The sequence below is a fragment of the Chrysochloris asiatica genome, unplaced genomic scaffold (genome assembly GCF_000296735.1).
Source record: "Chrysochloris asiatica unplaced genomic scaffold, ChrAsi1.0 scaffold00004, whole genome shotgun sequence".
Taxonomy (NCBI): Eukaryota; Metazoa; Chordata; class Mammalia; order Afrosoricida; family Chrysochloridae; genus Chrysochloris; species Chrysochloris asiatica.
In genome coordinates, this window is record NW_006408522.1 from 46796588 (window position 1) to 46807296 (window position 10709).

General features: G+C 39.0%; 1 protein-coding gene and 1 pseudogene across 1 annotated transcript; both read left to right on the forward strand.

Annotated features, from left to right (window-relative positions):
- Positions 1–5619: 5619 nt before the first annotated feature.
- Positions 5620–6580, forward strand: LOC102812324 (olfactory receptor 4F6-like). Its single transcript, XM_006831821.1, has one exon. The coding sequence runs from the start codon at positions 5635–5637 to the stop codon at positions 6571–6573; it is 939 nt and encodes a 312-aa protein (XP_006831884.1). The 5' UTR covers positions 5620–5634; the 3' UTR covers positions 6574–6580.
- Positions 6581–6782: 202 nt separating this feature from the next.
- Positions 6783–7648, forward strand: LOC102812435 (annotated as a pseudogene).
- Positions 7649–10709: the final 3061 nt, after the last annotated feature.

Here is a 10709-nt window from a genome sequence, read left to right on the forward strand (position 1 = left end):
GGGAGAATATTGGAAGAGCCATGGACTGCCAAAAGAACCAATAGATTGCTCTTGGAAGAAATGCAGCCAGAGTGCTCCTTGGAGGCCAGGACGGCCAGACTTTGTCTCTCATAGTTCTGACATATTGTCAGGAGGGTCCAGTGCTGGACAAGGATATCATGTTTGGTAAGATGGGGGGTCAGAGAAAAAGAGGAAGACCTCCAGTGAGAAGGATTTTCAAAGTGGCAGTGTCAATGCTTTCAAGCGTGACAACAATTGTGAGGTTGGCCCAGGACAGGCAGTGTTTCGTACTGTGGTACATAGGGTAGCTATGAGTTGGTACTGACTCGATGGCACCTAACAACAACAATACTTCATACATTCCACATTCCCATTATTAGTGGATATTTGCAGGTACAAACCATCTATCTTATTACTCTTAATTGTTGTTTGTAATAGGTCAGATCACACTCTAGATGTCACTTTATAACCCTCTCTTTCTCTTCTTTTCTTATGAAGATAATAAATATCATTATCTTTTTTGAAACGGGAAGTTTTCAGTTTTGTAAAGTTTATTTTGTCACAAATAACTAAAATAAGCAGGTAAATAGATTAGAAGTTCTTTTAAATGAGCAAGACAAAAATGAAAACAAAAATTTTAGTCTCCCTTCCTCCTTTCCCCTGAAATGAACTGTTACTCCCTATTTTCTTTTTCACTCTAGGAAAATTTCTGTGATCCTAGAAAACCATTCCCTTGGGAAAATGTACTTAGAATGACAATCCCAGGTCTCTGTAGAAGTATTTAGATCACTTACTTTTGAGTGCTGCTAATTAGCTGCTTTTCTCACTGTGGCGGAATTACCTGTATATATATATATATATATAGTTTTTTATTCTAGGTAGAAAGGACATTTCAAAAGCAAGCACTTTGCATTCTGTAATCCTCCATCTGACTCCATGATTTGAGCATTCTGTGGTCTAGCCTCAGGTATGTTAGATGGATAAAATCTGTCTTTGATGGAGATAGAATTTCAAGTGGAAACATATAGAGAGGGAGAAAGGAATCTAACCAACCCGAAAAACGCATCAGTTTTGCCAATCAACAAGAAGATTGCTGCAGAGCAAACTCACAATCAAATATAGGACACAGCTGGATGAGTGGACTGACTCCAATTTCAGGCTTAGATAGGTTTTGTAGTGACACTTACACAGGTCTCTTGAATGTGGGTCACCAGGCAAAGGATAAAATAAAAGCAGAACATTTGAATCCTTTGAAAGTAACTTGTGAAAAATTTTGGACAATGCTGAAGAAATTTCCTTTGACAGATTTTGATTTTCTGAATGAGGCTAAATACGAAGACTGAATAATACAACAAAATACAAAGTTTGGATAATCAAACCAAAAGAATTATGTTGTTGTTGTGAAGTGCTGTCGAGTCGGTTCCAACCCATAGCGACCCTATATAGGATTTCCAAGGAGAGGCTGGTGAGCTTGAACCACCGACCTTGCAGTTCAAACGGCTTTGCAGTCTGGCACATTAACCCACAGAGCCACACCCGGACTCCTAAAGAATTATGGTGGAGGGGAAATACCTGGACTGACAGGGTCAAGGTTTAACGGTCAAGCATATTCTGGATTTGCCACCAACTTGTTCTTTAAATTCAGGATAGATATTTGCCCTCTATATACCCTGCTTTCCTTAAATAAAGACTTTTTTAGACACTGGTGGTGGTTGGTGGTTATGTGCCGTGGAGTCGGAACCAACTCATAGCGACCCTGTACAGAATTTCTGAGGCTGTAAATCTTTAAGGGAGCAGAAAGCCTCATCTTTCTCCCTCGGAACAGCTGGTAGTTTTGAACTGCTGACCTTGCGGTTCGCAGCCAATTCGTAACTACTATGCAACCAGAGCTCCCTTTTTTCAGTCACTAGAAATCTTTTATTCCAGTCACCACCATACCATCAATTGTCAGTGATGACAGCCTTCTTCAGGGTTAGCTGCATTCAGAGCAGTGAAAACAACTGTTTGGGGAGCATGCAGCTCCAAAGCTCACTTTTGTACCATTTTCCAGTAGTATGAATAGTATTCTGAATTCATTTTAGCCATATTAGTAAGAACAATTTAGTGATCGGATTTTGAAATGTTTCTGCAAATTGTATTATTTCCCAGTAAGATCAAGTCGCAGCCAACCTTTGTTAGTAACTCTAAAGTTTAGAAATATGTTGTCATTTTAATTGCTGTTTAGTAGGTTTTAACTCAAGGAGCTCTGGTAACGTAATGGTTACCAATCGGGCTGCTAACTTCGGGGTCAGCAGTTCAAAACTATCAGCTGTTCTGCGGGAGAAAGATGAGGCTTTCTGCTCCTGTAAAGATTTGCAGTAGGGTCACTATGAGTAGGAATTGACTCCACGATACTTAACAACAACAACAACAACATGAAGCAGTAGCACCAACAATGACTGTACAACTCTTTGCCAACACAAGAAATATTTCATTAAAAAAATTTGAAAATCTTATATATAAAAATGTCATTTTTTTGACAATTAAATAAGATTTACGTGTAAAAATTAAAAAGGTTTTGGAATTGAGTGAGGCTTGTGAGTATTGCTAAAGTAATTTACAGCTTCCAGGAGAGTAATTTAGAATTCAGTCATCTGCTTTGATAAATAGTATTAATGTGGTTATATAATCAACGTTGAAAGGAACATAATTGATTATAAACTAAATTGTTCTTTATGGATGCATTACTTATACTATTAACATGGTAAAGTATAGAAAAGACAATTACAAACACATTTAAAGGAAAGAGAATAGATGATTACTATTAGAACACTATTGCTATTAGTGTTTCTTGGTTTGATTATCACAATACAAGTAAAATGTATCTTCATCTAGTCCTGTGAAGATTTACAACGTTGGAAATGTGATGAGACATTTTACTGTCTCCAATAGGGTTGTTACGAATTGGAATCAACTTGATAGCAATGACTGATTTAATTTTGTACCATACGAAGGGTACAAAAGTTCATGGAAAAATTCGATTATCTTTTCATTCAACTTCCCACAAACTTTTTTAACTCCCCAACCTTGTATATTAGAGTAAGGGTATCAGGAAGGACTTCATGGAGAAAGTTGTTTTTCAGGGTAGGGTGTTGAAGGATAGGAAGACTTAGAGAGGTGTAATAAGGGGGTCCTTGTGTGGCACTGTAGGATAAGCAATGGACTGCTAACTATACTTATAGGTCTGTGATTCAAACCCACCAATTGCTTCTTGGAAACCTTATATAGGGCTGCTACGAGACAGAATTGATTCAACAGTACTTAACAACAACAACAAAAGTAAGACAAGAGCATTGCAGGGTAAGTGAAGAAAGTAAAGACAGAGGCAAAATACTTCAGGGTTTGTATAGAGGCATAGCCAGGGAAAAGAAAGTCGTATAGCTTCGAGTATAGGAATTTGGGAAGAGTGAAGTAACAAAGTGAGTGAACATCTTGGGAGTAGCTTTGATCTTTGTTTTAATTTGTGAAATAGATTCTGATTAATCTTTGGAAGCTAGGAATGTCTGCGGACACAAATTGCATAATTTTTCAAACCCACATACATTTGCCTTTTAGTAAAAGTGAAACTAAAAATATAAGGTAGTAATTAAGGGAAAAAAGTGAAAAGTAAACTTTTTATTCTTCCTTATAACTTTCTCAACCCCACTCCTTAGAAATAATTATTGTTAACAGGTTTTATTTTGTGTGGTTTTCTATATGTATGTGTCAACATAGGTATTTTCCCTATATTTAATTATAAATATAATTAAATGAATAAATTTAAACCTAAGTGGGATAAGGTGAGTGCAGGGGAATTTAGACTACCTTAGTATTGTAAATGATTGCAAAGTATTCTTATTTCATGGCTGATATATGAGATTAATTATTTAACTAGTCCCATTTTGTGATATTTAAGTTATTTTCAGACTTTTGTTCATCTAAACATGTTTCAGTAGACATCACTGCATCTGTTTCTTTGTCCACTTTGTTTTCATATACATATACACATAGCTGGTTTTTTTTTTTTTTTTTTCTTTCTGGGTCACAGTATATAAGCATGCACAATTTTGGAAGAGATTGACAAATTAGAAAATATTTTATCAGTTTCTCTTCTACTACTAGTTATAGAACTTTTCCCATAAAACCCTGAAATTTGCCAAATATTTAAATCTGTACTTGTATTTAGTAGAAATACATACTAAATTGGCAAGATAATAGTTTTTGATCTTGTACTATGTATTTATTTGGTTATTAATGAATCTCAGTATTTGTATATACAAGTTGTTATTGTTAGGTGGCATCGAGTCAGTACTGACTCATAGCTACCCTATGCACAACAGAACAAAACACTGCCTGATCCTGGGCCAACCTCACACTTGTTGCCACGTTTGAGCCCATTGATGCTGCCATTTTGCCAAGCCATCTCTCTGGGGTGTTCCTCTTTTTCTCTGACCCTCCACCTTACTAAACATGATATCCTTCTCCAGCGACTGTTCCCTTCTGACAGTATGTCTGAAGTTTGAGAGACGAAGTTTAGCCATCCTGGCCTCCAAGGAGCACTCTGGCTGCACTTCTTCCAAAACAGATCTATTGGTTCTTTTGGCAGTCCATGGCACTTTCAGTATTTTCCTCCAACACTGCAATTCAAAGGCATCAATTCTTCTATGATCTTCCTTATTCGCTGTCCAGCTTTTGCATCCATATGAGGTTATTGAAAATGCCATGGCTTGTGTCAGGCACATCTTAGTCCTCAAGCTGACATCATTGCTCTTCAACACTTTAAAAAGTTCCTGTGCAGCAGATTTGTTCCTAATGCAATACGTCGTCTGATCTCTTGACTGATGTTTCCGTGAGTGTTGATAGTTGATCCAAGAAGAATGAAGTCCTTGACAACTTCAATCTTTTCTCCGTTGATAAGAATGTTATTTATTGGTCCAGTGGTGAGGATTTTTGTTTTCTTGACATTGAGATGCAATCCATACTGAAGGCTGTGTTCTTTGATCTTCATCAGTAAATGTTTCAAGTCCTCTTCACTTTCAGCAAGCAAGGTTGTATCATCTGCATATTGCAGGCTGTTAATGAGTCTTCCTCCAATCATGACGCCATGTTTTTCTTCATAGAACCCAGCTTCTCTTATTATTTGCTCAGCATACAGGTTGAGTAAGTATGGTAGATAATGTGATTATAGAAATGGTGTTATTATATTTAGGGATGCCCATGTTATGAAATCCACTGTCACTTAAGTATTTCATATAGTTAAATAATTTATAAAAATACCTTTTTACTTATGGCCATACATGAGATGTGACCATGAAATAATGACACTTAAAAACATAATAGAACTATTCATCCAAATCAGTAAAAAAGTCTTAAAATATATTCTGCACTGTATGTTCTTGGCAATAGGGTATAAATCTGGGGAATATGAATTGCTTTGTGACTAAAATTGTCTCAAATGCAAAAAACCCCAAAATACAAAAAAAAAAAAAAGCCTAATTTTCTGACAATTGAATTGCCTGTGAATTTGCTAAGTTCAATGCTATTTCTCCTAAATCAGAGTTTGTCTTTGTTTACCTCTTTCAGGTAGCATGAGAGTTGTCACTGCCAACAGAGGCAATGGAAGGAACCAACCAGTCTATTGTGACTGAGTTTGTGTTCTTGGGACTTTCCAATTCCTGGGCAATCCAGCTTCTCCTTTTCCTCCTTTCCACTGTGATGTACGTGGCAAGCCTGATGGGAAACCTCCTCATTGTGCTAACTGTGAACTCTGACCCTCATTTGCAATCTCCTATGTACTTCCTGCTGGCCAACCTCTCCATCATTGACCTGATATTTTGCTCAACCACAGCTCCTAAGATGATTTATGACCTTTTCAGGGAGCGCAAAACCATCTCTTTTGAAGGCTGTCTAGTTCAAATCTTCTTTATCCACGCAGCTGGGGGCATGGAAATGGTGTTGCTCATAGCAATGGCCTTTGACCGATATGTGGCCATATGTAAGCCCCTCCACTACCTGACCATCATGAGTCCACGAAGGTGCATTTTGTTTTTATTTGCCTCCTGGATTATTGGCCTTATTCATTCAGTGACTCAGTTGGCTTTTGTTGTAGACTTACCTTTCTGTGGTCCTAATGAATTGGATAGCTTTTTTTGTGACCTTCCTCGATTTATCAAACTTGCTTGCATAGAGAATTACACACTGGGATTCATGGTTACTGCCAATAGTGGGTTTATTTCTGTAGCCTCTTTTTTAATTCTGATGATCTCTTACATCTTTATTTTGGTGACTGTACACAAAAAATCTCCAGGTGGTATATCCAAGGCCCTCTCTACTCTGTCAGCACATGTTATGGTGGTGGTTTTGTTTTTTGGGCCTTTGATCTTTTTCTATATGTGGCCATTTCCCACATCACAGTTGGATAAATTTCTTGCCATCTTTGATGCAGTAATAACTCCTTTTCTAAATCCACTCATCTACACTTTCAGGAATAAAGAGATGAAGATGGCAATGAAGAGATTATGCACTCAGCTTATAAATTACAGTAAAATCTCTTAAATATATTGAGGATGTAGTCGAATTGGTTCAGTCATAGTGACTCTGTATAGGGTTTCTGAGGCTGTAAATCCTTATGGGAACAGAAAGTCTTATCTTTCTTCCACAGAGTGATTGATGGGCCCGAACTGCCAATCTTGTGGTTCGAAGTCCAGGACTTATACTATAGAGACACCACACTCTGGTTCAGATGGATAGGCACTAATTAAACCTTACTTAGTTTGGTTGTTTGCTCTATTTCAGGCCCAATAATGATTCATGACCTTTTAAGAAGACAAAAAGCAACTTCCTGTTGGGGCTGTATAGCTAAGATCTTCTTTATTCATGCAACCAGGGACTCAGAAATAGTGCTTCTCATAGCTATGGCCTTTGAGCATATATAAGTGTCTCCACTAACTGACCATCATGCGTCCACAAATGTGCATTTTGATTTTGATTACTGCCTGGAACTTTGGCTTAACCACTCAGTGACCCAATTTGATTTTATTGTAAACTTGCCTTTCTGTGGCGTTGATATAGTGAATGGAGCCCTGGTGTGGTGCTGTGGGTTAATGTGCTGGACAGTAAGGTTGGTTTGAACCGAAAGGTTGGTGGTTCAAGCTCACCAGACTTTCCTTGGAAACCCTATACAGAGTCATTATGAGTTGGAATTGACTTGATGGTACACAACAACAACAAAAATATATTGAAGAGCTTTTTCTGTGACCTACCTCAGCTCATTAAACTTACTTGCACAGAGACCTATAGACTAGAACTCATGGTCACAGCCAATAGTGGACTCACCTTTGTGGGTTCCTTCTTTATACTGATAATTTCTTATGATTTCATTTCGGTCACTGTGTAGAAACACTCGTTAGGTGGTTTATCCAAGGTCCTCTCCATTTTCTCACTTCATGTCACAGTGGTGGTTTTGTTCTTTGGGTCATTAATCTTCTTCTAAACATGGCGATTCCCCTCATCACATATGGACATGTTTCTTGCTGTCTTTGATGTAGTTCTCACTCTTTTTCTGAATCCAGTTATCTGAATTCAGTCATTAAGGAACAAGGAAATGAAGGCAGCAAGTTGTCCTAAATAGTCTAAAATAAAAAATAGAAACATAGGTCTATACTGTATTTGAAAAAAAAAATCATCATGAAAATTTGAGAACCCTATTAATGTAGTTAGTGTATTAGGTTACATTTAGGAATCTACTATGGAAACCCGATACAGGGTCACTATGAGTTAGAACAGATTTCATGGCACAGAGCAACAACAATAAGAACACGCTATTATTTCTCTGTAGCAGTGTAATACATAAAGATAAAGGGAGGTAACATCAGAGGTTTGGTTCATAAACTGAATTGTGTACCCAAAAAATATTGTGTCAACTTGGCTGGGCTGTGTTTATCAGAGGTTTGACAGTTACATAATGATATAATAACCCCTCATGATATGATCTGATGTGATAAGGCAATCAGCTATTAGGACATTAGGATGGGATGCACCATTCCTAATCCTGTCACAAGCCTGATCCTATGTAAGGGGAGTTTCCCTGAGATGTGGAAACACCTTTTGTATTATAAGAGATAAAAGGGGACAGAAGTCAGCAAAAGAGGAACCTCATTCCTACCAAGACAGAAGAACTAGGGGCAGAGTGCGTGCTTTGCACCCAGGGTTCCTGAGCTAAGATCCTCCTGGTAGTGTTTGTTGTTATCAAGTTGGTTCTGACTCATATCGAACCTATGCACAACAGAATGATATACCCCTGGTCTTGCAGCATTCTAACAATTGTTGTTACCTTTGAGCCCATTGTTGCTGCCACTGTGTAAATCCATATCACTGGGGTTCTTCCTCTTTTTTGCTGACCCTCCATTTTAAAAAAAGTTTTTATTGTGAATTATGTGATAGTTTACATGGGAGAACATCAGCTTTACATTCATCCTATTGTATTTCGTTTCATGCAATGATTACAATACCCTTCACACATCATCAGACAACCAAAGGGTACACCCCACAAGTCTGCCCCCGGACATCAGCACACAACCCCTCTCCTTCCCTCAGTCCAGAGTCCCCATCCACTCCATCTCTCCACGTCATCATTTCTGCCTCCATTTCTGGCATCACTGCTTCCTTGGGTAGGGTCCCGCTCTCCGCTCTTCTCACTTGATGGTCCCAGGGACCTCCTCTCTTGGACTGCAAAATCAACCACTGCCCTCCTTTTGTTACAAAACATCTACTTTTATATTTCTGACCCTCACAGTTATTCCTGATAGCAATTATTCACTATTGTACCACAAGAGTCTTATTCCCCTCTCCATTCACCAGCCCCGTCACAACAGATTGGAAACCACTCAGTGGAGAGTCTACCTTCCCCTGCACCCTCTGGATCTAGGCTCCCTCTTGAAAACTTGTAAGCCAGTCACTTCTTGTCTTTGTAGTCCCCTCATTTTGGGTAGTCAATGTCTTAGTTTCACATCCCTGTCAACCCTGTGTACCGAGGGGGTGGGAATGAACCTCGCTGTAAAGATTTATTCCCTCTTTTGAGCTACTACATAAGTATAGGTCAAGTTCATCAAATTGTAGCAGATTACTCTTTTTTTCCTCTCTTTCTTCTTCTAGTTGAGTTCTGATCATCCAGCCAATGAAGCCAGGTCAAGTGGGTACTATCAGCAAGTATGGGTGTTCCTGTGCGTCTCCCCTCACTTCGTATCAACTGGACGCTTCACTCTCTGCTTTAGTCTTCTGTGGCCATGTCACTGTCTCTGGGCACAGGAGTCCCCAGGTTTTGCCATATTGTTGGCCAACCAGGTCTCAACCTGGGTTCACAGGAGTGGTTAGACTTAGCTCACGGCTTCATTGCTGTTTTTCCCCCACTTCCCCTTATTGGTGACCAATGTAATCACCAGCCAGACCACATGCCTGCTCGTGTATTCCCCTTGAGTCTTAGTCTTGGAAGGGGGTTTGCTCTGAGGGGACTCAATGACTTAACTTGATTGGTCCTGGGCAAACAGCTTGCTTGTTCTTGTAGTAGTCAATAAGACTGCCATTATTGTTTTTGATTTTTCCTGCTGGTCTTTCTTTCACGAAGTATCTTCTGTTCTTCTAGCCACTCCAGGCTGATCTACTTGTCCTTTTAAGTGGAAATTTCCCACCTCAGAAGATTTTGGATAGGGTACAGGATTATACCTATGATTTTATGCAATGCAGAGGCTCCATAGGAAGCCTCTTTCACTGGGCAAGTTCTCCTTTAAGGTTTTCCAATCAGTTATAGACTGAAGATGGACTCATAAGCTTTCTATTGTGATGTTTCTGGCTATTCCTTTCTCTCTCCCTCAAGTGTCTATTTTACAATGGTAGGCAAGGGAAACCAAGATTCAAAAGACAGTCAAGCATCTTAACATTATTTCCCTTCTTTTACTCATTCAAACAATGCCTCAATCCCTGTATCCCAGAGCCCTGTTTTTCCAGGGTTGTGCATATATCATTATTTACCTCTGTTCCACTTAGCCCGTGCAAACCTGCCTGACTGTTCTCCCATCTGCCTTGTTCGTCCATTCCTCTCCTCCTCTTGTGTATTGTCCCCACTCCCCAACACCCAAGCTAGCCTGTGTGTATTCCCTACCCTGTGCTCCATCTTCCTCTTCCTCCCCTCACCTCATCCCATACATACTGGTGATCAGCAAATATTCCTCCCCCCCCCCTTTTTCTTAATATTTTACAATAATGTAAATATTTTTCTTAATATTTTACATTAATGGGTTCTTTTTCTTAATATTTTACAATAATGGTCCTATGCAGTATTTCTCCTTTTGTTACTAATTTCACTCAGCATAATGTCCTCAAGGTTCATCCATGATATGCGGTGGCTTGAAGCTTCCTTGTTATTTATTCTTCAAGGTAGCGTAGCATTCCAGTGTGTGTATGTACCACAGTTTGTTTGTCCATTCTTCAGTTGATGGGCACTTAGGCTGTCTCCATCTTCTTGCTATTATAAATAGTGCTGCAATGAACAGTTGTGTGCATATATCTACTCGTGTTATGGCTTGTATTTCTTGTGGGCAAATACCAAGTAGAGGAATTGCTGGATCATAAGGTATTTCTATTTTCAACCTTCTGAGGAAGCACCATATTGCTTTCCAGAGTGGTTGGACCATTTT

Bases quoted from the DNA above. Each gene is read 5' to 3' on its own strand.
- LOC102812324 (XM_006831821.1), top strand. From the start codon at position 5,635: ATGGAAGGAACCAACCAGTCTATTGTGACTGAGTTTGTGTTCTTGGGA.